Here is a 25,539-nt window from a genome sequence, read left to right as displayed (position 1 = left end):
CTGTACATGTGAGGAGCAACTTGACATATTGTGTTCTTGACTCGAGGAGTAATATACCGTATTGGTGAGGCGGAGCATTTTGATCAGAAAGAGACGTTACGATACTCGTGTTCATAGTCTTCAAAATCGAGGCTCATAAGAAGTGTGGCAGTGCTCGACCCTTGATGTCGAGTTGGCAGATGTTGTGGAATACTTCCCCTCATCTTCACCTCGGTTCGGACCGTTCCACTTCCATTTCTGTGTGATATTTGCCCAGCCACCGAAACCATCCACACATACCGACGTTTATCGGTGAAAAGCCGATGCGGGATACCTGCGCCAAGAGCCACCAACTTCCCTGGCGTTCATCTGGCGATTCCGTGGTATGTCGCTTTTGGTCTGGACCATCGCTTGTCTTGGCTTTGACCATGAGATGATTGACGCCGGCACGAACGTCAACGTATGACATGATTGAGGCAGTGCAAAATGCGACTGAACGTGATATCAAGATTTAGGCGGCGAGTTCGGGCATCACTCTGCCTCATGCGGTCTGCCTTGCCTCCCATTCCGCTCCGATAGCAAACGGCTTCCTGCTTGGCGAGAGCTAACGGACGGAAAAGAAGCACCTCGCATAAGTTGGAGGGCACGTTTGGTATCGACCACTGTGATTTTTCCGAGCACCTCTATATGGTCGTAAACTTTGACTGAACCGGACGAAGGTAGCTTGGAAAACTATGAATGAATGGTTGTATGTGCCTCGATTAGCCTTTCAAAATGACAGTCTCACTTTGGAATTCATCCTGGCAATGGAAGCGGCGGTTAAGCCGCCGTGAACGCAGGAATCTACAGCAATTTCACTAGTATGGGTAATACAGGGATACAACTCAAGGCAAACTGTGCAGTGGCCTCATCACACTGCAAAGATATGGTGGATGAACGGAAAGGCCAGTAATTCCGGAAAAACATGATCCAAGCAACAACGAGTGACGATCAACACCATCCAATATTTACAGTGTGGCTATGCTCTGTCGCTCTATGATAATCTTACGATTATCGACTTCGCTTCGGGTGGACTTGAAAATTGCTGGGGTTGTGATCGAATGTTGTTGACCATGTACAGTATCGAGTTCAAGAGGGGAGACATGCTTATCTCTGTGTCCACAAAATCTTATGGGTTCTCCACACTGGGCATATTGCAGGATGAGGAAGGCTGTCCCACCGAATAAGCATGCGGGGTGAGCCTTGAGTCAAACGACGCAAGTCTTTGCCCTCGTGAAAGTCCCGTCAACCCGTGCGGATCAGCATCTGGAGGCAATTAAACGGATAGCTCCGACAGAGGCGCGTTCTGCACTACTAGTAGCACGGTCTCTAGAGACAGATTTACGTTTCAACAACGTTCTTGGCGGTCTGCAGATAGCCATGGTCGGAAGGCTCCGTCGTGAAGCATACCTTCACAGCAAAGCTCTTACTTCCCCGCATCTGGACGTCTGAAGGAACAGGTCTTGGCGTTGGTCGTTCTTGGCGCATGGCAAAAATGATCATGAGATAGACTTGAATTCTCGCCAAGAACTTGCTGGTTCCTCACGGGTAATGTGATAGACCGGGCATGAGCCGGTCAGTAATACTCCATGGCGATGTTCTACGGTTCATGTACAGTGTTCGGCGTGAGTCCGCGCAGAATCAGAGTTGAATGATTGAATCATCGTCCGTCGTTCATCAAGAGTTCATCCAGACAGTTGGGTGTTCCCCGCACGTTGCACAGCCTCTGCAAGCTGCATGGGGTGCAGCATTACCCCTGTCTAGGTGTAGACTGGTATTGGCTCAGGAATTATGTGGACGTTTCTTTCGGCAGATTTCACAGCAAACTGGCCAACGTGATATGAAAGCTAGCACGATGAGAACAATAAGACTTGCGATTCAGGACCACAAAGATTTCACTTGGTCACCTTGAGGGTTACCACGGCTGAGCCTGTGCTGGATTGACTTTTTCACCCCATTAAAAGTTTCTTTTGACTTAAGCCACTCTCGCACATCCATATCACTTTACGAAATCATGGAGAAGACTGAAACCACGGAAACGTTCATCAGCGATATCAATGACACTGATGGGTCAGAGACTTTGATTGTGCCGAAGGAAGTATCCAACTGGAAAATTTACCTCTACTGTATGGGCGTTTGCCTCGGAGCCGTTGCTCTAGGTCAGTATTTTGACCAAAATGATTCATCTCAATAGCTCAAATTTCACTGACAACTTCATCTAGGCTACGATGTTTCCGTTATGGGAGGCACATTGATTCTCCCCTCGTTCGAGCGTGACTTCGGTCTCATTGGCAAAACTCAACGTCAGCTGGACGACCTGACATCCAACATTGTTTCTTGTTTTCAGGGTGGCATGTTTCTCGGTGCGCTGGCTTCGTACCCCATATCAGACCGTTGGGGGCGCAAATGGTGCATCACCATTGCCACGATTATATTCCTCGCAGGTGCTTCAATTCAGACAGGCTCTCGCGGCATTGTAGCCCTCGTCATGGCCGGAAGATGTATCGCCGGTCTAGGCATAGGGGCTTCAGCTCCAGTCATCCCAGTGTAAGTCTTGCTTGACCCCTTCGCACCCGAGAAGAACATTTGAGTCATTGACATCCTTGTTAGATACATCGCCGAAGTTGCGCCCCCTACCATTCGTGGAAAGCTCGTGGGATTTTATGAGATTGGGTCCCAGGGCGCGCAAATGCTCGGGTTCTGGGTCAACTACGCCGTCAATAAGACTATCAGTCCTGATAGTGAGTCTCTGTCTGCTGACTAGGAACCTCAAGCGACTGACGAGACATTCGCAGCAAGCACTCAGTGGATGGTTCCTCTTGGACTCCAACTGTTGCCCGGTGCGATCCTTTTGGTGGTCCTTCCTTTCTGTCCCGAGTCGCCTCGTTGGCTTTGCGGAAAAGACAGGTGGGACCAAGCTGAGCGAATCCTAACTGACATTCGGCAACTCCCAATTGATCATCCGTACGTGGCTCATGAAATGCGTGAAATTCGACTTGCAGTCGAATTCGAGGCACACCTAGCTGCAAAGCACCCTGGACTCAAGGGAAAGCTCAAGGACCTCACAAAGAAGGGAATTCGTAACCGCCTAGCGATTGGCCTTTGCTTAATGATGTAGGTTCTGTAAGGTCGTCTGTCAAAGCCTCTTGCTAAAATATGTTTCCAGATGTCAGAACATGACAGGAGTCAACATCATCACGTATTGATCCTTTCGCTTCTCAGGGAATTAAGCCCTACAGCTAACCACTGTCATTATAGTTACTATTCACCCCGCATTTTCCAAACTCTTGGAATACAATCAACGGACCTGAAGCTCTTTGCCACTGGATTCTATGGTGTTGCAAAAACGCTTGGAATGGTCATCTTCTCATTCTGGGTCGCCGATCACTTTGGTCGACGTAAGGGGCTTATCTGGGGTGCCTTTGTGGGTGCGGTGCCTATGGTGAGCAGTGTCCATAAAAGTTGAGTGAGGTCCATTGTCTAATCCTTAAATAGCTATACCTGGGAGGTTATGTCATGAAGAACGACCCTGAAGCAGCCGTAGCAGCAGGTAGAACGACCATGTCTGGATGGGGTTATCTGGCAATGGTTTGCGTCTACCTCTACGGTGTAATCTACTGTGCATCTTGGCAGGTGAGTATGTTATAGCACCTCTTGGCACTTGCACTAACGCATCTCAGGGGATCACATGGCTTTATGCATCTGAGATCTATCCCCTTTATCTCCGGTCTCTATGCATGGCCCTCACTATCGCCGATGAGAGACTTTGGTCTTATGTTGTGTCCCGCTCGACACCGTACATGATCTCTGACATCGGTTACGGAAGTAAGTAAAATCTTCAGCATTTGGACTGACGTCTAACCTTCTACAGCATACTTCTTTTTTGGCGCTCTCATGGTGTGCATGGGCTTTTGGGCTTGGTGGTGTATCCGCGAGACTAAGGGGGTGCCTATTGAAGAGATGGACGCCTTGTTCGGTGCCCCTCATGCGAACATGGAAGATTCAGACCCCAAGTCCGCTTGATGTACACTCATACACACCTACTTCAATTCTTGGCGGTATGCATGCTATCGGCTGGTGGCATGTGGACCTGCAACGATGTGCCGACTTTGGGGCCTGTCTCCCACTGCCTGTTTGGCCGTTCCTTCCCCTCTTTCTACGGATTTTGCTTCTCTCTCTGTCAGCACCTTCAGGTCAGACTACACACACTCATTGAAAAAGCCCAATCAAGGTCAAGGTGGGCTTTGGTCACTAAGTATCTACGTAATGATTTGGTTCTCAAGCAATCATTTATGGCATGCTCTCATCAAGACCAAAAAGACCAGTAATCAACATTATGTCAAATGCTCATCCATCGTCAATGGGCCAATGCTTCCACAAATGTGAACCACAGAGAGGCTGTTGAGATAGGCTTGCAATTCTAATTACATCTAGCGTCCTTCATATAGCGATAGTACAAAGAATTTCATGTACATGTCAAAATCCTCTTGACCTCTCTCACCACAGCGTCAGTTAAGGAGTCAGACGTTCCCGAACCTCCCAGATCAGGAGTCAGGTCTTTCTGCTCTTCCACCACAACGCGCACAGCCTCTCTGACTGCATTTGCCTCTTTCCGACGGTCCACAGACTCCAGAAGTAGGGCGCCACTCAAAACCAAGGCCAGCGGATTGGCAATGCCCTTACCAGCAATGTCAGGTGCTGCACCATGAGACGCTTCAAAGACAGCGAGGTCATCGCTGACATTCATGCCCGGCGCCAGTCCCAAAGAACCGATGAGCCCCGCAGCCAAATCTGAAAAGATGTCGCCGTATTGGTTGGCCGCAAGAACAACGTCGAATCTCTTCGGGTCTTTGACGATGAGGTAGCAGGCAGCGTCGATCATGAGCTCCTCGGTTTCAATGTCCTCGTAGTCTTTGCTGACCTCCCGGAAGCAGCGAAGAAATAGGCCATCCGTGTAGTTGAGCACATTAGCCTTGTGCAGGCAAGTCACTCTCTTACGACCGTACTTGCGGGCATACTCGAATGAGTACCGCGCAACCCGCGTGGCTGCTGCACGTGTGGTGAGCTTGATTGCCTCGGCGGCGATGTCGTCCCCAATCTTGTGCTCGATGCCAGAGTAGAGATCTTCGGTGACCTCTCGCATGATGATGCAATCGAGTTCCTCGTAACGGCCAGAGACGCCTGCATATCCCTTTACAGGTCGCGGGTTTACGAAGAGACCCAGCTCCCGCCTGATCGCATTGTTCAGTGATGGATAGGTCGCCGAAGTTCCGTCAGGCTGAAGACAGGTAATGCGCCCCACGAGCTTGTGGGTAATGATCGGGGCTTTGAGCGTTACGCCGACCGATCGGAGCTGAGCCACCGTCTCGGGTGGTATGGGGTGCCCGTGCTTTTCGATGGCCTCATCTGCAATCAAGATGTCTTCCCATTCAATGGGAATGCCGGTGGCCTCGAGGACACGCTGCGAGGCACGCATGATCTCGGGACCGATGCCATTGCCTGTGAGAACGCCGATGCGCATGTTGACGATATTGCCGTAGGTTTGATAAGAAGATACGGAGTTGAGTTGAGGATGTGTGTCTCGGCGAAACTGCGGACAGTAATAGGACAAGGTTGCAGGAGGTCATCTGAAATCTCGGTTCAAATTGATCAAAAGTGAGAAATTTATGTCCGCTGCACCGGCTATGCGATGTGATCACGGCCCGAACACCGGGATCCGAAGGGCTCGGATCCTTCCGATCTGCGGTCTCACCCCGGGCTTGTGGTCGAAGGCCAGACTATGTCAACTAGTATTAGACCAGCCCCTGATTGACCAAAGGAGATCTTCTTTCGAAGGACTGGGCTCGATAAGAGTTGTTCTTGTTCGAAGCATCGTTAGTCGTAGTACCCAAGGAGTTGGTTGGCACATGTCCACATCCTCCTTGTGAGGTAGGGAGCATACATGTAGGGGGGGCTATGTTGAAGGAGGCTAATGTGTAGTGGCCAAGCCATCATTAAATGCACGGAAATATGCGACTAGGCCAAAGAGCACCGGAAACAGAAGCATGCCATTGCCAGTGATAAAATGAATTAAACAACGCTGTATTATATGTATCCTTCCTCGTTATAGAGACTGTTCCTCGGGTGTGGAAAGTCCACCAGTCAGTTTTGACGCCAGCTTGGTGAAGTCGCACATGTACTCGTCTGCCTCGTCAACCTCGAAATCAAACCGACACAGGTCCTCCTTGAAAGGAAACATGTAGGTTTGCGTGACCCTATGGCGACGTTAGTCCAGATCTATCCCGCAGAAGCAGCCGCTGCCTTACCAGTGGTGCTCTTTGCTTGCTTGGTATTCGTCCAACGCGGCGCGGTTCTCGTGGTAGCTGAGTAGAGCAAACTCAAAACCCTTGCTTCGCTCGATCGGTTCGGTCACGGATGGTCCTCCGACGATAAGGCGATTGTCCTTAACGCATGATAGGTTCTTCAACTTCTTGAGCTCTCTCACGAATGTCTCCTTGTGTTCCTTGGTAACCTCCGGTCGGAATTTGAACAGCACTTGCCGACTTGTCAGACAACTATAGGCAAATCATAAAGGAGTATAGTCACTTACCCATATGAATGAGAGTCATCTTGGCAGTCCGAAACGAATGTTGATAGACGATAGCGTATAAAATGGAGAGCTTTTTATAAGAATAAACGCTATGCTGCTTCAATTATAAAAAGTAAAAGGTAGAAATCAGATCGTTGGGACAGTTTGTCATTTTCCCTGATATTGACGAGGCCCTGTTCGGCAATTTGAGCCCATGGCATGGTCCACCAGGGCCTGCATTATGGGGACGTCCACACCCCGGCATTGACGCCGGCTCGCACCGGCATATGGCCGGAGGCCAAGACTCTCAGGAAATTGAGTCCCGCCTATCATGATCAGCCACCGGACTGATAGCTGGCACGTATTGGTGCAGACCAATGATAATGGTCGAGTTGAGAATTACCAAGATGAAAGAGTGATGTGGTTTGTATCTTGGCCTGCGGGAACACCGGCTGAAACATGAGGCAGATGTGGTAGCGTGGCGTCCGGAGAATATTTGCAACAAAGGTCCAATGTTCATCTAACTCTAGACGGGGCGGAATTCGATTTGCGCCTTGAGATGATTCACTTTAGGATGGCATCAGCATGTCTACGGAAACTTTGTGTCATGATCGAAGCACGCTCACACTAAAAAGGAACTTGAAGTCTACAAATTGTACCTAAGTAATCGTTTCGTTTCCATCTATTCAGCTTAGGTACGAGGCGCAAGCTTTCTAAGTGCTTCAAGCGTGTATGATGTGCCCAGAATCTGACGAAGCAATTCCTTATAGTCCCAGCCAAGAGCTGCTGCTGCAAGTAGTGTCAAGCTCGCTTGCTCATCTCGACCCGGTCTGCCTGGCCCAGTCATGTTCTGCGCAAAAGTGTTGTATTAGCCTCTATGATTCAAATAGAGCCATTTCGGCCTGATGGACTTACCGGCTTCATGTTCACATCGAACAGCGCAAATTTGGAGCCTGCCTTGAACCGACGAACGTCGATGCGGATAGGCGCGGTGGTACCAAGCAACTCTCCGACCTTCTCACACTCCTTGGCAACTTCCTCGTAGGCAGGGTCTTCAAAGCCAACAACGGCTTTGGAGTTTGCAGTGACAGCGACTGTGCCGTTGTAGGGGGCGATGCCATCTTGATGGTTGAATCGGGTGACAACGGGCAGAGACCAGTATCCCTTGTCAGATGTCGGAGGCATGACTGTCACCGTGGCCTCCTCGCCTGCAAGAAACTCTTCCACGATGATCGCATTGGTTCCCTGAGACTTCAGGAGCTTGATATGGGAACTCAACTCGTTCTCATCCTGGCAGACCTTCACGCCGTGGCTGCCGCGACCACGGGCGGGTTTTGCAACCACCGGATACGGATATGATTTATAGTCAGGCGTATCCTTATTAGCGTGGATGGTGCAGGCCCACGGCATAGTGAAGCTCCCTTGCTGCCGCAGGAGAGTGTTGACGAAATCTTTGTCATCGTACTTCTCGACAATTAGAGGTCCTTGTCCAATAACCTTGATCTTCTTCTCATGTTTCCCGATGCGCGCCGAGGTCTGGAGTGGGTGGCTGGCGAAGAGAATCGTGTTCGCCCACAGATGCGTCGCGCCTTTACCAATCGCGCTCAGAATACCGTCTTCGTTATCGGGGAAACACCAGTCGGCATCTTTGAGAGGGTCTGGCCGCGAGTTTGGGCTCAGAACTTGGACCCCATTGGAAAGACTTAGGTTGTATGCGATATCGGCACCGGAGTCTTTGTAGCCTGGAATCAGGTGTTAGCTTTCTGAAAATCCATCATGTCTCATTCTTGGGGTTACCAACCGCCGGGCTTCTTCGGTTTCACATTCCCAGCAATCACTGGGGGGTCAATCTCCTGGTAGAGAACTGCTACTTGGGGCTTTTGTCGACAACGAGCTGAAGAACTGAATGCTTGGACACAACGCGGTGCAGCTCGACATTGAGTGCGGAGCAGAGCTGAAAGTAGGGGCGACGACGAATCCGCCCTTCTCACCACATGCGCAAATTGATGCATGCTCGCCATTTTGGGAATTGTCGGGTTCAATGCTGAAAGAACTCTATTCGCCAACGCCTTTCCAGCACACTGAACGCAAGCTCAAGTGGAAGAAGAGCTGCAATTTCGGGTATTGAGCGCAGCTGCCATCGGGGTTATCCCGAGTGTGGCGTTATTGTGACTGGGCAAAACCCGAGCCCACTTTTCGTCCGCATTGGTCTTTGCCATGCTTCCGCGAGCTAGAAGGTGAGGGCACGCTGATTTTAAGTATCGTCATCTGATACATTGGTGAGCAACTTGAAAATGGGCAGGGAAGTCGAAATTAGACTGATCTCTCCATTCTTTCTGACGTGAAGGCAAGATAATAAGTCACTGGCGAGAAGATCTCAGACAGCTTTGTTGGCCCCCAAGATGCCCCGAAGATGCCTTCATTGTCTTTGCATGAGAGGCATTAGCCAAATAGAAGGCATTCGGCCGGGAACTACTGGAGAGTCACTTCGATCGAAGTTGATCTAGATAATGCGGCAAACGGAGGTATCTTATTGTTTAATCAAAACAATGCTGGACCTGCTGGATCATCTGTAGAACTAAATCCAGCACTGGCGTCCAAAAGCCAATTAAGGTCAAACCATGAGCTCATATCACCCAGCTCATTGAAAAATGAGTCAGCCTCAAATTCTCCTCCCATGCCCATGTTTGCATCCATCGTATAGAGGCTTGGGTCCATGACCGGTGCAGACGTGATCTCGCTGGCTTCCGTCTCCTGTCCCTGTGCCATTGACACGAGAGACTGGCCAGCCGCGACTTCTGCACTAGGCGGTCGGTTCGCTGCAGCTTTCCATGACTCCGTCGTCAGATGAACAAGCCTCTCATACTTCAACACAGCATCGGCAGCCACACTCCATGTCTTGGCGAGGTACTTCAAGAGGTTGCTGCACGCATCTGCGTTGCTCTTGAATGCCACCAGCGACGTCTCTTGCTTGATCTTCGGCACCACCCATAAGCAGTAAAGAAAAGTGATACCGCTTACGAAGACCGTATGTGCTGTCAACCAACTGTTTGAGAGTTTCGAGAACCGGTGTAGCTCGGAGTTGATCAGTATCGTGGCGACGGCGCTTTCGTAGCAAATCTTCCAGCAGTCGAAACTTGGCCTGGTGATGGCGGGTGACGGACGGTAGAGAAGCATGATGCAGTGATGGTACTTCAGCTCGAGATTTTGTACGACACCATCCGAAGTACTTCGCCGAAAGCCCCGACGAAACTCAGCTTTGAGCCCTTCAAGTAGTGCGTCGCAGCGCTTGCGGACATCCGGCTGCCAGGTGTCGAAGTCCGTAGGCCACGGGAACCTGTTCGGCAGATTGACGACACGGTATATCATCAGCTTGATTTCAGCCGTAATTTGGTCGAATTTGAAAGAGTACTGTGCAGCTGCATACGGGTTGACCATGACCCTTGCCCGTTTTGTTGAGTGGTGCGGAGAGCGAGCGCTCTCTGGTGTCAACGCACTGCTGCCGACAGAGTCCCCTGCATGATCTCCAGGACGACCTACATGGCCAGGAAACTCTATATCAATAGCCTCGTCTCGAAGGGTCAAAGGACGTCCAAGGACGACTGATAATGTTCTCTCTAGTGAGTAAGCAGACCAGAAGATGCCTCGCCTCAGGTTGAGACGAATATGAGCAGTGCTAGGCTTTGCTAAAGGGGAATGACGGTGCATGTCAACCCCACGTCTTTGGAAGCCCAAGTCCAAGCAGCTCGCAATGATGTTCATCACAAGGAACCATGCGTTTGGCCCTTCTTCGAAGTAGAAGCTGGTCAAGGCTAGCAAGAGCATGATCTGTAGTCCTTCTATGCTGTCATGCAAAGCCAGGGTGCCAATCCGTTGCATAGCTGTGGCGAGATACCTCTCAGATGAGAACTCTACGGAGAGCCGAGACTCCAAGATTCGAGCACCCAACGCGAGAACAAGAAATACTTGAACTGAATGGAACGGGGATAGCGAGGCTTCAACCTCTGCTAGAGGAGGCATTTGCATAGACCCTGCCTTTTGAGTTGTGTAAAGACAATCTAGGTTGTCAGAGATACTATCCTCATCAAGGAATGGGTATAGGGGATGGAGAGTTTGGAAGTATGCGTCTGCAAAATGCTGCAAGTCGACTTCAGACGTCCAATGAGGTGGAAAGGGATGATGGGCAGGCGAAGGTTTCCGCGCCACTGTCCCTCCTTCTGGGGCTGACCAGCTCACTGACAAGCCTTGAGATTGAGGTATGGCTGAGAAGATGAGGCGCGCAAAGGGTACGCCCGAAGAAGGGCCGAGATATTTGGACTCCTTGGAGTTGGCCAGTGACAGCATACCAACCTCATGGGCAAGAGGCTCGCTTGGGCCAATCTCTGTGGAGGCAGATGGACTGAGCGATGTGGTGTTCTCAGTCGCTGAGGACTGAACAGTTGGGTGGTTGTCGACTGGGATTGCCTCATCCTCGTGAACAGCATCTTCAATGCCTGGGTCTGCTTCGATAGTGTCCAATTGAGGAAGGCTCGCGGTGTCCACGATGAGCTCTTGGTCATCATAGATATCCTGCTCGTTATGGCTTGACTGGTCGATTGGCGTGGGTAAGGGTTGCTGCATGGGCCAGTGCTGCGCTTGCTCCATAGTAGGACTTGTCTCGTACATGGGGGCGGTAGAGACCGTGATAGATGGCGCTATCGCCGACCGCGATTCCACTTCCGGGGCCCTGTCAAGTTCTTCGGGGGCTACCCGACGAAGTGAATCCTCAAGAGACCGCAATCGAGCCTCCAGTTTGGTGACATGGCTGCGGTGTTCAAAGTCAGTTTGCCATTCTGCTGTCCGAAACGGGTAATTCTTTCGATCTGGATGCTCACTTGACCGCGTCGGGGTTATTCGTAAGATTCGCCCTGACGCATGGGTGCCCCGATCGAGCACAGTTGGTGCAAGATGGCCTCTCATCGTCACAACGGATCTTTTGACTGCGGCAGCGGGCGCATGCCGTGCCTTTCTTGCGGCCCGGCCCAGTCATCGACGCCGCACCGGGCCGTTGCCGAGTCGATACGGGGGAGATGGGCTCTTCGGACCCACCAGATGATCCGGCAGCGTCTGCGGCCATCGACTGATTCTGTGGAGAGGGCTCTTACACAAGTAAGAGACCGGGCTTATCGGAAACTCTTGTGTATGAATCTTCGCGACGTGAAGCTTCAATGCTGGTGCAAAGAGGAAACGGGGGAAACCCGAGACTGTGGTTGAAGAATTGCTCGGACTTCTTTCTTGGCGGGGAATCCTTGTGTGTGGCTTGATCAGAGTCGTCAATTGACGAACAGGAGTAGTCCGCATGCGGGGGCGGGGCAGTCCTCGGCTTTTGGCCGGTGCTCAGGCTTTTGGAGGGGTCATTTCATCGGGTTAACCCGACCAATGAGGGTCTAAGCGTGAGGTCTATCTCGAAAATGACGATGAATACGGCCGGTAACATCCGTGACGACAGATATTATTATCGTGCTTTTCGCTTGAAAGTTTGGCACTCAGTCTCTTCAATCTGCTTTGAATAACACGAACATCTCAATCTGTTGTGAAGATACGTCATCGATCATAATGTCCACCCCAGCACGCTACTACGCTAAGCCGAGCGAGGCCGTTACCTTCGCCAAGACTCTTCTGGTGAAGTCAGGTCTTCCTGAGGATGATGCCAGTCTCATGGCTGAGTGCCTGGTACAGGCTGACACTCGCGGTGTTGTAAGTGCCTAAGAAGCCCAATTCATATGACAGACACGGTTGGAAACATAGCAACTAACTTCCGATCCTGATAGGATACCCACGGACTGGCGAGACTTCAGCAGTACATTGAGAGAGTTCAGAGTGGCCTTGTGAACGCCAAGGCCAACATCCAGATCACCGAAAAGACACCAGTCGCTGCGCACGCCGATGGAGACAATGGTTTCGGCTTCATCGTCGCCTCCAAGGCTATGAAGGATGCGATTCGTCGTGCAGAGACTTACGGTATCGGAATTGTCACTGCCGAACACTCCAACCACTTCGGCATGGGTGCCACATACGTCCTGCAGGCTCTCGACGCTGGCATGATCTCTCTTGTCTTCACAAACTCTGCCAAGCAGATGCCTCCATTCGGTGGTAAGGAGACCCTGCTCGGTATTTCTCCTTTTGCCGCGGGAGCTCCCAGCAAGAACGAAGTCCCTTACATCCTCGATATGGCGCCGTCCGTCGTTGCAAAGGGTAAGATCCGCAAGGCCGCCCGCAGAGGCGAGAAGATTCCCCTCGGATGGGCGTATGACAAAGATGGAAAGCCCACCGAGGACGCGGACGAGGCTTTGAACGGCTCTATGGCCCCCATTGGTGGCCCCAAGGGATCCGGAATTGCCATTCTGATGGACATCATGTCCGGGGTTCTGTCCGGTGCCGCTTTCGGTGGCGAGGTTGGCGACCAGTACAAAGAGGCTCGTCCTCAGAATGTTGGACACTGCTTCATCGCCATCAAGCCCGACATCTTCATGTCCTCCGAGCAGTTCCGCGCCAGGATGGATACTCTCGTTCAGCGTGTGCACGGAGTCACGCCCGCTGATGGCTTCAAAGAGGTCCTCTTCCCCGGCGAGCCTGAGTACCGCCTGGCTGAGGAGCGCAAGGTGCAAGGCCTGCCATTTGCTGATGCTGAGAAAAAGATGTTTGAGGACTTGGCATCCAAGTATGGTGTACCAGGGCTTCAGCTGTCTACGACGCCGCTGGCTTGAACTTGGCGTGGAGAAGATCACCAAAAGATGGAATGAAGTTATGTACATGAGTAGACTTTAAATGAAAATCGTGAAAGCAGTCCACAGAGCACGTTTCTAGTGTATGAGAATAAGATGCGCTATTGTCATTCTTCTTTCGCAGGTCTATTTTATCCTCCTGAATTACTGTTCAATTTTCTCAGCCAAGGTCATCGTGTTTACGATCGGCAATTGTGACGTTCGTGGGTGCATTTGTAGCAAACCTCAAATGGTGACGGCGATAACTGCGCCTATCTCCCTGCCCCAAATTTCCCTGCCATTCCACTTGATGGTTTTTGAAGAACTTTCTTTACGCATTGATCTTTATTGCCGAATCATTGTCGCTCTATTTACCCCTGAAAGTCGCGAACGCCTCCTGTACAGACATGCCACCACGGATAGCCTCAGCACACCTGTCGTCTGCAGCAGCGAGCCCAGGGATCTTCTCAAGGACCTGCTCGGCCAGATCGCCGGGCAAAAACACGACGCCATCAAGGTCTGCAATGATGTATCCTCCCGGGCTAATTGTGGCATCCTGCTTGGCAGACTGAAGCTTCACGTCGACGTTGATTTCAGATGGGAAACACACAGCACCACCGGCCGTAGTGCCAGTGCCTCTCGCAAATAGCTGGAATGATGTTCGTTAGTTGGGGATGCATAAGCACTAGTCACATGTTCAATGGCTCTCACCGGAAATCCGAGATCTCTGTGCTCTTGGAGGTCGCGAAGATGTCCGTCAATTACGACACCCTTGGCCCCGAGGATCTGGGCTCTCAACGACATCAGCCCTCCATAACAGGCGTTCACATGCGGAGCCGGCTGTGAGATGAAGACAACGGAATCCTTGGGGATCTGGTCGATCTGCGAGAAGGAATCGTGATTAGCGTCCCAGGTTCAATCTCTAAAACTTGCCTGAGGAAGCTAAACTCACGTAGTTGCCCTCGACCTTCGGCGCAGATGAGTCGCTCTTGGGAGCAAACTTGACAGTAAAGACGGGTCCGACAATCTTAGTCTTCCCAGCTTGGTACTCTGGCGAGTAAAGCACGAGTCCCTCTAAGAAGCCTCCATCAGCACGGCCAAGCTTGGAGAGGCCATCCGAGATCTAGTATATTCAGTGATTATAGTCTTGTGATATGGAATCTTGCCGAGAAGTCGGTCTACTTACATCACAGCTTGACCATTTGGAGAGACGATCCACGATGTCGGATGTTGACGTCATTGTGAAAGTAAGCAAATTCTGCAATTGAGTTCGAACGTCAACGACAGCATGCAGTCACTTTTGGCTTCTAGAGCTCTCTTACTGGGGTTTTAATCGACGTCCAACCGACTGGCAATGACGTCTCTATCGTAAGATTGTTCCGATTGTCGGATAGGTCCCACGCGGGGTTTTCATCAAAGGCCGGCATCGCGGGGCAGTTTGTTTTGTTTCGGGGAAAAGCCGGCTTTCTGCAGTCACACTTTCGGGATTGGGCCGATACCACAGGTCGAAAGTCATGATAGAAGTCTGGAGCAATCGTGGTTATCCGCCCGGAGGAATCAAGAAATTTACAATGCATAGCTCAATTGCGACATTAATTTTCAGCATTGGTAGATTACGATTGACACGAACTAATGGGCTGCATCAGCTTTGTAATTGGCGATCGGTTGAAGTCCTCATAGCACGAGCTGAGAACTTGGTTCCAAATACACACAGAGACATGTGCTTCATTCGTGTTGGTAACATGTATATGAATTCGAATCTCTATACGCCGGCATGCCTTATGCTTTGCCAGCTGAGTACAACACATCCCTCATCACCCGCTCAATAGACTTCGCATAAACTTCCGCGCCCTTCATTTTCAGAACGGTAAGCTCCAACTTGCCCGCATTCTCTGCGATGAAGTCCGTGTATTCGTCGCGGACCGTTCTGTTCAGGTTGATTTTGACCATGCCGTGCTTTCTGGCGTTCCTGAATTGCTCGTCAGACACACCGTGGGTTCCATGCAAGACGAGAGGAATGTCGGGGATGGCATTGTGAATATCGTTCAGCCTGCAACAAAACATCAGTCAGCATCATGGCTCCGTTATAGGCGCTGGAATACTTACAGAGGCAATCTCCAATATTTCTCCGGACCACCAGGACCGTAATTTCCGTGGATATTTCCGAAAGACGGAGCGAGGAATTGCACTCCTGTCTCTTTCACGAAATCTCTCGCAAGCTCGGGTCGTGTAAAGATCGTCTCGAGGTCGACTGTTGGCAGGCCATCCTCGCCTCCTTCCAGTCGGCCCATCTCAGCCTCGATAGCGATGCCCTTGGCGTTCGCGATCTGAACAATCTCTTTGCACTGCCGGGCATTCTCGGCTTCGTCGTGGATTGAGGCATCGACCATAATGGAGTCGAAGGGAAGCTCAAGCGCCGCCTTGACGTCTTCCGGTTCGATGCAGTGATCGAGATGGACCGCGATCGGAACTTTCGCGGCGTGCGCGGCGCCAATCACGTACTTGACGAACTCGGGGCCTTGGAATCGCATCGTCCATGGGAAGACTTGGATAATGGCAGGCGACTTGCATGCCTCAGCTGCCCGAATGACTGCAATAACACCGTCGTCATTGTAACTATTTCCAAGTCAGCTTCACGGAAGGCCTACAAAGAATCCAGCTCTCACCAGTTATACGCGCCGACAGCGTATCCACCTGTCCTAGCCGCCTCAAGAATCTGATACATTCTGTTGTTCTGGGGGAAAGATGCCATGTTTGCGACTGTATTTTCGAGCTTGTCAGTTATGTGAGTGCTACAGCTTTTACACGTCCAAGCTGGCTGTTCATATGACTTATCTGAAAGCCATCCACGGGGTGGGAGGAGATCGCGAACCTACTGGGACCCACTCGGCTTGACCCCGGCTTGTAAGTGCCCTTCGCGACGCGATCGTGTAATTGAACCGATCGGGCCAAACTCCAAGTGGATTTGGGTAGAATAACGAGAATTTACTCGCTTGAGTCTGGAAAGTAACAGACTGAAGTGAGACGTCATTTTAATGACTTGCTTGCGTATGACATCACGTAACCCTGTCAATCCATGGAATCGTTGTTTGCCTAATTGCTTTCTTTAATTCAGACAGAACTTTCTGAATACCAGGACGCGACAGAAACTGACTGCCTTCTTCATGACTCGGCTGGATAATCATACAGAGTTGAAGGGTTGTTAACCCATAGGTCCTGCCACTCCTCTCCATTCAACCATGTGCTCAACGACCGAATCCACGCCGGGTTGTCAATCTTCAGGAAAGGCTCTTGCTCATCCTTGCTCCTCAGGTGTCTATCTTCATGTCGTTGAGTATGAGGCCAGTCACTACCCCAGACCAGTCTCTTGGAGTTTGTCCTGACAAGCTCCTGCACAATGTCCTTGAGGTCTTCGAAATGGGGATCAGCTCGAGAGCATCGATAGGGTGCCGAAATCTTGATCCATAGGTTTCCTCCTCTCAGCGTGTTCAGTAGATCCTGCCATCCTGTTTGCTCTCTGACAGGCATAGACCCAATCGGTGCCATGCTGGAAGCTTTGACAAGGCCAATGTGATCCAGAACCACAGGCAGCTTTGACTGTTGAATAACTGGGCCTAGTTTGGCCCAGTAAGAGATGTTTGGCTGCTGAATTTGAATGCTCCAGCCATTGCCAGTCGGGTGCCACTGAAGAAGCCTATTGGCGGTGGACCTGATGAGGTTGACTTGCTTGTCGACGTCGTTCATGGCCTGGGCCTTGAAGAAGTCCAACCTGACGCTTCGGATGCCGGCTCCATGGTACGTGTCCAGCAGCTCGTCTGTTACTGTTTCGAGGTCAAGGACGCAGATACCGCGTGCCGTTCCGTTGAACTGCTCCAGGTAGTAGAGTAAAGAGGAGCAGTCGGCCCCGTATGACAAGCCATGTGCGATGCACACGTGTGAGACGCCGATGGATTCTTCGAAAGCTTTCAGCTGCTCCAGAGTTGCAACGGAGGGCGTGAAGTGCCTTCCAGAGGCGAAAGGGAAGCGCGCTGGCTCGAAAATGTGGTGGTGTGTGTCCCGTGCACCAGCAGGGACGACCTTTGGCGCTTCGGTGATTGAACCCATGTTTTTTGGCCGAGGAGGAATGGTTTGCTCATTCAACCATGGATGAAGAAAAATCATGTTATATCAAAGCACTTGGAAGCCCTTCGAGGACTGACTGCCGTTTACGGAAGCCTGGAGAAGTGTCCTGGGCATGACTCGGTTACTAACAATGTAGACTGACATCGGCTTAATCCCGACTGATGTTGCACCATAACCGACCGCAAAACCAAAAGTCAGTGGATGCACATTTTCTGGCTGATGGATGCACTTCTTATGTCAAAATGCAAGAGGCATCTTTTTATCGACTAACGTTCAAATGGAGTACTTGATGAACAAAACCCAGGCTATGATAATCAGAGAGCAGACCAGGACAATCCCCACGGCCGTGAACGACCTGGCAGGCCTTCTGCCGACGAGGTCTCCCAGTTTTCCTTCCTTTTCGATATCCATGCGCTTCTTATTGCTGATGCTAAGAATGCCTGCCAGGTATTTGCGGTCAAGAACTCCATAGAACAGCCCAAGGCAAAACTCCAGGCCCTTCACGGCAACAAAGAAGGCAATTACGCGCTCGTATGTTCCTCCAGGCGTAATGTCCTGCAGCCTGCCAGCAATCATGTCAACTATGACACTTCCGCTGTTATTGAAACCCTTCCAAATACCAAATACAAGCCCAAGCTCGAGTTGGTTCGGCACGATTAGTGGGATAGATGCCAAGAAGGGCAGGGCGTTCATAGTTGATGCCACAGAAGCGATGACCATCGATCCAAGTGCGTTAGTCTGAGTGTACCCGATAAGGCAGTATACCAAAATCCAGATGGCCGACGTAAGACTAACAAACATCATACGATAGCCGACATAGTCGAAGAAAGACCCGATGAGAGGTGCACACACAACAGGGATCACCTGCTGGACGGCGGAGGTGTAGCCGGCAAGCTGAGCGGTGGAGCCCCGAGTTTGGGTGATGATGTCGGCGTTAAGACCGTTGAAGCCACCAACAACACCAGCTTGTAGAATTTGGGTGCAACCAACCAACCAGAAGAAGCGAGGAACACAAAGGAGAGCACCCCAATTAGGGAGGGCACTCAAGGTACGGGCTGTTGCTCTAGTCCTGAAAGTTGCAACCTCGTTGTTCTGCGCGCGCTGTGCGCGCTCGCGGGCTCTAATCTCCATGGCGAGCTTTTGGCCGGTGGGCATCTGAGTCCACTCGGGCCGGCTTCGGGCCCACCAGACGTAGAAGATGTTTTGAATGAGGTTGGCGAAACAGACGATGGCGGGAATCCACAGGGCCCACCCCCAGAATGATGACGCATCTCGCATGGGAACCGCGGTGGCCTTGGCGATGAGAACGATGAGCTTTCCTGCAACAGAGGCCGTCAGCAGTTGATTCACTTTGAGTATAACAGAAACATTCGGACTACTTACCGATAGACAGGTCCAAACCATACACAAGTCCAAGGCCTTTGTGTTGGAACCAATGGGCCAAAATCTTTGGTGCGGCTGTGAGAAATTTGCCAAACAAAACAGTCCGATCCTTGAGTCAACTCACCTTTGACGTGCAAGTCTCAATGACAGTACTTCCGAAGCCCATAATCACTCGGCCCGTCACAACCAAGGTGAAAGAATCGTTATTGGAACCAGCCGCTGACACGACAGCGCCAATGAAGATTGCGACCGAACAAGCCAACGAACCCCTGTGCAAAACAGGGCATCAGTGCCTTTTCCAATTATGAGGTTCTGTGGCCTAATCACTTACCATTCGACGCCATAATGATCCAGCCCGTATCCGCCGAGAATCGGAAGAATCGTGTTCACGAGTGACGTGGCCGAAGAGATGGCACCATACTACAGTGTGTTAATTGTCGCACATACAATTGTTTAGAAGATTGTCCACGACTGCATGACGACTGACCTGTGAGTTGTTGATGTCAAGCTGCTTGATCAATGTGCTCTTGAGGGGCCCGAGAGTATTCTCAGAGAATGACGAGCCCCAGGACAGCGCAACACCGCATATGAGGGCGGTCAGCTTCCAAGTCCAGGGAAAGTCCCTGATTTCGACAGGATCTCCGGAGGGGCTGCTGTTGACGTCCGCAATGCGCTTCTCGTCGGCATCGGAGTCGAAGCGCACCGGGGTGGCCACGTCGGCGTCCTCGGATGCGGGGACCGGACGATCGGCGGGTTTCTCGGACGCCATGTCGACGGTTCGCGATCGCCGTCGGCTGTCAAAATGTCCCCAAAGAGAGAGAAGAGAGGGTAATCTGAACGACAATATCACAACTGGAAGACGTCGCGGCGGCGGCTTTTAATCAATCTTGTCTTGTCTGATCATCAGATAAATCTTCCAAGCCTGTGCCCGACGCCGACGTGCTCCACACACCCCCGATGCAACACTGCGCACTCTGCCTTGGCGGTGTTTTTCTTTGTTAGCAGGATGCGAATCCGATTTCGGTGGGCCGGAGGTGTCAACTAGGGTCATCCAGTTTCTCGGGACGCAGTAAGCCATGCTATTGAATGGCTGCTTTGGAAATAGTCGTCCGACATTGAGGATGGGGAGAAGTCAAGGTGGATTCGGAAAGTAGTGGTGTTTTATTTTACTTGTCTCTTCAGCAAAAGTACGGGCGATGATCCCTCGATGAGCCTGCAGTCGGTACCCTGGACTAAGGGACTGTGGCATACAGCAACCTTTATGGGCATCGGTAAGAGAACTGCTTAATAGAGGAACGAGACTTATCTAGCATGTTTAACTCTCTAATTTGAGATTCCACCGCAACGTAGATCAGGAACATATCTCTCAAATCGCCTAGTCGTTTGAGGCTTGTCTTTGGCCATTTCATTGGCAAACGTGATCCGCAACCGGGGCTAGACGCCATATACACGGTCATTTTGAAGTTCTGCCTTCACAGTGAGCAATTCTGAGGCGCTAGAAACCCTGTCACATTGGGGTGTGAGTGGGAAAAGCCCTCACTGTGAGAGACAGGCGCATGACAGAATCCCTGCTAGCGCCGAAATGACCGGTTGAGCTGTCCGCGAGATTTTTCTGATGTGGACCCTAAGGGATGACTGCCATCAGCTGCCATTTATCTTATCAATCTGATCATATGCCCCATCTAATCAATCTAGGTAAGTACACCTACTGCTCGCCCCTTGTTTGGACATCATCTCGTTACGTCCGATGGCAGCCTGCTCAAGAAGGACACTATGCAGTTTTTCGAAACCCCCACCACGAAGCAAGGCGCAAATGAGAAAGCTATCAAGATCTACCTCTCTTTCCTTTGCGGCCTTATGGCCGTAGTCATCGCGACAAGTTGGCTGCGGGAAGCGTGTCACAACACGAAGAAAGCGCGCTCAAAAGCGTCTTCCAGAAGATTACTCGCGGCGCGTCACAACCTTCTCCTCGCTTTCCAGTAGGTTTTGAGCAGAAGCTCGCGATAAGACGAACTCTGGTTAATAAGCTTCATGCAGAAAGTTAGAAAGACGCGTGAACCTTGGCTGGTTCGGACGCCCTTCTCTCGGATATGTCATCATCATCGGAAGCTTCATCGCGGCCAACGCCATTCTGTGTTCCAATATCCTTGCCCTTAGGCACCTGCTCAATCATTGGGCTTCGAGATTCGGATGGTAAATGTCCACCTCAGTCTAGGCATGGGGATGGAAGCTAACATCTATGATTTTATAGGATGAGCGCCATCAATATGATGCTGTGCGTTTTCTTTGGACTCAAAAACACGCCGCTGAGCCGGGTTGCACATATCTCACACGCTGAGCTGAACTACTTTCACCGACTTGCGGGATACATAGCTGTGCTTCTCTTGGCTCTTCACGCCATCGTCTACACGGTTCACTTCGGCCGCCAAGGTCGTCTGGTTCAACTATTGAAGAAGGAAGACCTCGAGGGCATCGGCGCAGGTGTTGCGATGCTTGTCCTGCTCATGGGAATCGCGAGACATCGCCGCTACGAACTGTTTTACATCAGCCACATCGTGGCCTTTGTGGCAGCTGTTATTCTGACCGGCCTTCACAGACCCAACTGGGCAAAGAAGATCCCAGTGGTGATGTCGTTCACTGCGGCTATGTGGGTGGTCGACCGCATGATACGAGGGGCACGAATGGTTCTGAATCTCATAAACAACTCTGCGACCTTCTATCCACTCCCTGATGGCGGCACGAGGGTGATCTTGAGAAAGCCAGGGGTCAAGAAGATGCTGCCTGGAACTCACTGTTTCCTCTGGATTCCACGTATTCACCCTTACGAAAATCATCCGTTCACAGTCGTAAACAATGACTCTGCAGGTCTAGAGCTCGTCATGAAGTCACACCAAGGCTTCACCAGACGCGTCGACGAGTTTTCTAGGAGTCATTCCAACCGCACTGCGTGGGCCTCTGTGGATGGTCCGTATGGATCGCTGCCAGATACAGAGTCCTACGACAAGTTAGTCTTGGTTGCTGGAGGCAGCGGAGCAGCATTCACCTTCGGTCTGATGAACCGCATGATGAGCCGGTATGACCGAGTCAAAGCTCAGTCTGTTGATTTTATCTGGACAGTGAGACAATCAGGTTGGTTTTCCAAGTTCATGTGCAAGTCGCGAGACATGATTTTCTAACACCATATCAGAACATTTAAGCTGGTTTCAAGAACACCTTCACAAAATTTCGAGATCCGGATCGAGCATTGATGTCAAGCTTTACGTTACTGGTGATTCACCCAGAGAAGAAACGTCAGCCGAAACACCCAACAATAGACGCATGAATGAAGGTGTCGTCAACTATGGGTCCATATCGCACGACACGGAGGGACTCTTGACAAGCACTACTACTGATGAGATCGAAGACGCCTTCAACATCAGATTTGAGAAAGTCAACATAGAGCAGGAGATCGGCGTGGCGTTAGAAGGCGTTGCGACTGAACAGAGGGTTCTGGTCGCCACATGCGGGCCGGAATCGCTCATGGACGATGTGAGGGACTCAGCGGATAGATGGCGAAACAGTCGAGGGCTGAGGATAGACATCCATTTTGAGAACTTTTGATCATAGATGAGGCTAAGAACATTTAGACATAGACATGCATGAAGCACCATTCCGCCAGCTCACGGTATTGCAGGTCTTACACACAAGTTGACTCTAAAATGTGGCCGCAAAGACGAAAAGCATTCACAGCTTCGATAACAAAATCTCAAGTATTTAGTGGAGCTACCCATGCCACGTCACCTCAAAGAGGACTAGTCCAGGAGCATGGGGCGATTGATAAGTGAGGCAACCAAGCTGACCCCGGCATGGTCTGACGGACAGGAAAAAAAAAAGGAGAGCGGGTCGGGGATCTCGCATTTCCGAGTTAAGCGCCGAGAACGGTCGGTGGAGACCATGTTTTGCAAAAGAAGGAATTTAATCCTCTCACAGTGAGGAGGACTGGACCTTTCATTATCGCGTGCAGAAGTCTAAACCCCACGCCTGCTGCCAGCCACCACGGCAACGATGGAGGCGGTATGCTTGTGCAGCTCAGTCCGACTTCTATCGAACCAATATGATGAGAGCCAAGCTAGAAATCTGATCCCTGCACTTAACCGACACCTGGAGGATCTGCGCCGGCTTCTGGCGCAGTCCAAGTCGCTCTCCCGCGATGTGCAGTTCCACGTCACCCCCCGCAACCAGCGCACGAGCAAAGCGCTGGCCGTCGACTCGCTTGACCTCACGCCGGTCAACCAGGTCCGGGAGCAGTTCAGAGAAAACATTGATGGGTTCTGGGCCGTGTCTGATAACAGAGTGCCTGCAGAATTGCGACGGCGGCTTGCCTGCGTGGTAATATTTCTCAGATCGAAGTTGGATGCGCAAGTACTGGTACCGCCTCAAGTTGCCGAAATATTCCCAGGGCAGCACAACTATAGCGACATTCGCAACTCAGGGAGGAAGTATATTCAGATTGCACGCAAACTCGGCGGTCTTGGAGCAATTCTTTGGCTTCCGCTAGATGTTCCGCCATCAACGTGAGAATTCCATGGTGCATTGGGCTGAACAGGCACTTACATGTCACAGATATGAGAGGTATCTGAACATAGACGACGAAGAAGTCTTTAGCCACTTGCTCAATCTGTCACCGAGATACGAAGACTATACAGCATTTGTGCAGCGTCTTATCTTAAGTCAACTCCGAGGTCGGTCGCACCACACTCTCGATAATTTCTCTCAATACTTATGCCCATTCACAGACCCCGCATTGCCTTCCTCGTACTACAATCTGTTCTATGACTACGCCGATGTGCTTCCAGCAACAGATCAACTCCTATTACTCCTTTATGCTTATGGAGGCTCCGACGTACCCGAGGCCCTCTTGAAAGGCGTTCGGTCGCCGCAACGGCGGTGGAACAGCGATGGCGAGATTGAAACTGTCACGTCTGACAAGTTCGGTCTGCCCACCGAGCTTACCAACCTTCTATCCGACGACATAGAGTGTTCTCGCGCGACAGAAAGCCCGTACATTAACAAGCATGGCCTGGAAGACAGGACAAACGTCTGGTCTCTATGCTCCGAACTTGCCATGTTCTTCTCCAGAGTGCTAACCCCCAAAACGATGGACGAACTAGGCAACGTCGCCCTTAAACTGTTGTGCTTTGTCGTTCCTCCATGTTATGAAGGAAACACGGAATGGTTCGTCGCTTCACCCGCCTAATGCTTTTTCTTTACTGACAAGCAAGGTCCGCTAGGTCGCCAACTCTCAAAGCCGCCGTTTGGGCGGTGATGGACAAGGCCACGACAACCTTCAAAGTTCCAACACCGCTCAAGGCGGAGGTCATCGACGCTCTTCTCTACTTTTCCGAGCGGGACCACATACCAATGCGCCGCGCCGCCGTCGACAGAGCAAAGTCGTTCCTGCGCAAGCCCATGCCGTATTACTTCCACGCGTCGGTGGTCCTCTCCCGGAGCAATCTGCTACGGCTCGATGGCGAGTTTGCAAAGTCGGAAGCACACATCCGCGACTTCATCTGGCGAGGGCCGCAACCTTCCACTCGCAAGGACCACGCCCTTCTCGGACGCCTGCACATTTCTCAAATCGAAAACAAGATCAAGTGCTACGACAATGATGTGTCGTCGTTCATATACAACTGGCAAGCGGAGCAACCATTATCGACTCTCGATATAGAGGTCACTTTCCGATTGCAGAGCACGGCAGCGCGCTTCTTCCAATCCATCGGCGACTTTGGCGCTGCCAGGGCTTCGATAGAGCATTTAATGTCTTTGGACATGACGAAGCCGATTCGTCAGAACACGCGACGCCTCTTATGTGGCAGGCTTGCAGATATATACTGCAATATGCAGGAGTGGGCGATGGCCGCCGATATACTCCAAACAGAGCTCGGCACGACGGAAGACGCCGAGCGCTGCCGGCGCGGGCCCCGGAGGCTACTACTGGCATCGGCAGAGGTCGACATTGGACTTCAACGATTAGATGCTGCTGAAGCAACATTGAAAGAGCTTGAGGGTTACGAGCCTGCCGAACTAGACAACCTCCATGACCAACAACTGCACATGCGGTTGTTCATAGGCCATGCGCGAATAGCCAGCTTCAGGGCAGATCGCCAGGCAGCTGTGCTACGGTGGAAATTTGCCCTTGAGGAAGCTCAGAAGATGTATACCCTCGGGCCAGGAGGCGGGTTCACGACGGCGATAACTCACCTATCCCTGGCCCATGCTCTGCTGGCTATGGGCGATAGAGATGGCGCGCGGGAATCTTGGGCCGCCGGGGTAGAGATATTGAGGACGGAGATATGCGAGTTTTGGCTCCCGATTGTGCCGACGTTGTGGCTGCAGATGGTTGCCAGAGACGTTCATGAGTCGCAAGGTTGGTCTTTACGTATGATGTTGCCTGGAGGAAGGCAGGAAGTTACATACCCCTGATGAATGCATTTATGATTTGGAAAGTCCGCATCGATGATTGCACGCTGCATGAAGCCATTTCGGTATTTGAGCATCATCAGTTCCCGAAGACATTAAGCGGAAATTTGTTTGAGTACACTTATTCACTGTGTTCAGATCTTTATATTTACTTGATTATCACCATGGCACCTAGCGGCTGAGACTCTCTTGCAGACCTAAAGGAGTGACGTCAATATTGCTCAGCGGAATTCCAGCATAGAAGGA

The 25,539-nt window shown here is 51.3% G+C and overlaps 11 protein-coding genes across 11 annotated transcripts; 3 read left to right on the top strand and 8 right to left on the bottom strand.

The window, feature by feature from the left end:
- Positions 1-2,032: 2,032 nt before the first annotated feature.
- On the top strand, positions 2,033-4,041 carry qutD-1 (putative quinate permease; the record flags this gene model as incomplete). Its single annotated transcript, XM_036643067.1, has 9 exons — positions 2,033-2,177; positions 2,241-2,565; positions 2,629-2,759; positions 2,814-3,132; positions 3,185-3,217; positions 3,277-3,460; positions 3,514-3,651; positions 3,699-3,843; positions 3,890-4,041. 9 exons carry the CDS (start codon positions 2,033-2,035, stop codon positions 4,039-4,041), a joined length of 1,572 nt encoding a protein of 523 aa, XP_036491526.1.
- Positions 4,042-4,483: 442 nt separating this feature from the next.
- On the bottom strand, positions 4,484-5,539 carry CGCS363_v011217 (Isocitrate dehydrogenase [NAD] catalytic subunit 5; the record flags this gene model as incomplete). The annotated part of the gene is made up of 1 exon (XM_036643066.1): positions 4,484-5,539. One exon carries the CDS (start codon positions 5,537-5,539, stop codon positions 4,484-4,486), a length of 1,056 nt encoding a protein of 351 aa, XP_036491523.1.
- Positions 5,540-6,121: 582 nt separating this feature from the next.
- CGCS363_v011216 (uncharacterized protein) lies at positions 6,122-6,626 on the bottom strand (the record flags this gene model as incomplete). Its single annotated transcript, XM_036643065.1, has 3 exons — positions 6,122-6,272; positions 6,324-6,552; positions 6,608-6,626. 3 exons carry the CDS (start codon positions 6,624-6,626, stop codon positions 6,122-6,124), a joined length of 399 nt encoding a protein of 132 aa, XP_036491524.1.
- A 651-nt stretch (positions 6,627-7,277) lies between these two features.
- ddl (D-alanine--D-alanine ligase) lies at positions 7,278-8,607 on the bottom strand (the record flags this gene model as incomplete). The annotated part of the gene is made up of 3 exons (XM_036643064.1): positions 7,278-7,436; positions 7,502-8,328; positions 8,388-8,607. 3 exons carry the CDS (start codon positions 8,605-8,607, stop codon positions 7,278-7,280), a joined length of 1,206 nt encoding a protein of 401 aa, XP_036491522.1.
- A 520-nt stretch (positions 8,608-9,127) lies between these two features.
- uaY-2 (Positive regulator of purine utilization) lies at positions 9,128-11,251 on the bottom strand (the record flags this gene model as incomplete). Its single annotated transcript, XM_036643063.1, has 1 exon — positions 9,128-11,251. The coding sequence occupies one exon, from the start codon at positions 11,249-11,251 to the stop codon at positions 9,128-9,130; it is 2,124 nt and encodes a 707-aa protein (XP_036491951.1).
- A 930-nt stretch (positions 11,252-12,181) lies between these two features.
- On the top strand, positions 12,182-13,332 carry comC (L-sulfolactate dehydrogenase; the record flags this gene model as incomplete). Its single annotated transcript, XM_036643062.1, has 2 exons — positions 12,182-12,322; positions 12,397-13,332. The coding sequence occupies 2 exons, from the start codon at positions 12,182-12,184 to the stop codon at positions 13,330-13,332; spliced, it is 1,077 nt and encodes a 358-aa protein (XP_036491950.1).
- Positions 13,333-13,696: 364 nt separating this feature from the next.
- CGCS363_v011212 (4-hydroxy-4-methyl-2-oxoglutarate aldolase) lies at positions 13,697-14,569 on the bottom strand (the record flags this gene model as incomplete). The annotated part of the gene is made up of 4 exons (XM_036643061.1): positions 13,697-13,978; positions 14,041-14,211; positions 14,282-14,452; positions 14,516-14,569. The coding sequence occupies 4 exons, from the start codon at positions 14,567-14,569 to the stop codon at positions 13,697-13,699; spliced, it is 678 nt and encodes a 225-aa protein (XP_036491521.1).
- Positions 14,570-15,108: 539 nt separating this feature from the next.
- CGCS363_v011211 (putative fructose-bisphosphate aldolase) lies at positions 15,109-16,081 on the bottom strand (the record flags this gene model as incomplete). The annotated part of the gene is made up of 3 exons (XM_036643060.1): positions 15,109-15,379; positions 15,436-15,945; positions 15,996-16,081. The coding sequence occupies 3 exons, from the start codon at positions 16,079-16,081 to the stop codon at positions 15,109-15,111; spliced, it is 867 nt and encodes a 288-aa protein (XP_036491519.1).
- Positions 16,082-16,491: 410 nt separating this feature from the next.
- ligI-0 (2-pyrone-4,6-dicarbaxylate hydrolase) lies at positions 16,492-17,433 on the bottom strand (the record flags this gene model as incomplete). The annotated part of the gene is made up of 1 exon (XM_036643059.1): positions 16,492-17,433. One exon carries the CDS (start codon positions 17,431-17,433, stop codon positions 16,492-16,494), a length of 942 nt encoding a protein of 313 aa, XP_036491520.1.
- Positions 17,434-17,724: 291 nt separating this feature from the next.
- Positions 17,725-19,603, bottom strand: MFSD1 (Major facilitator superfamily domain-containing protein 1; the record flags this gene model as incomplete). The annotated part of the gene is made up of 5 exons (XM_036643058.1): positions 17,725-18,770; positions 18,835-18,898; positions 18,959-19,103; positions 19,166-19,254; positions 19,322-19,603. 5 exons carry the CDS (start codon positions 19,601-19,603, stop codon positions 17,725-17,727), a joined length of 1,626 nt encoding a protein of 541 aa, XP_036491357.1.
- A 1,004-nt stretch (positions 19,604-20,607) lies between these two features.
- Positions 20,608-22,434, top strand: FRE5 (Ferric reductase transmembrane component 5; the record flags this gene model as incomplete). Its single annotated transcript, XM_036643057.1, has 4 exons — positions 20,608-20,813; positions 20,872-21,027; positions 21,086-21,963; positions 22,022-22,434. The coding sequence occupies 4 exons, from the start codon at positions 20,608-20,610 to the stop codon at positions 22,432-22,434; spliced, it is 1,653 nt and encodes a 550-aa protein (XP_036491356.1).
- Positions 22,435-25,539: the final 3,105 nt, after the last annotated feature.

This window comes from Colletotrichum siamense (genome assembly GCF_013390195.1).
Source record: "Colletotrichum siamense strain Cg363 chromosome Unknown KSG_Cg363_contig07, whole genome shotgun sequence".
Lineage (NCBI taxonomy): Eukaryota > Fungi > Ascomycota > Sordariomycetes > Glomerellales > Glomerellaceae > Colletotrichum > Colletotrichum siamense.
This window is presented reverse-complemented; position numbering and strand designations above follow the sequence as displayed.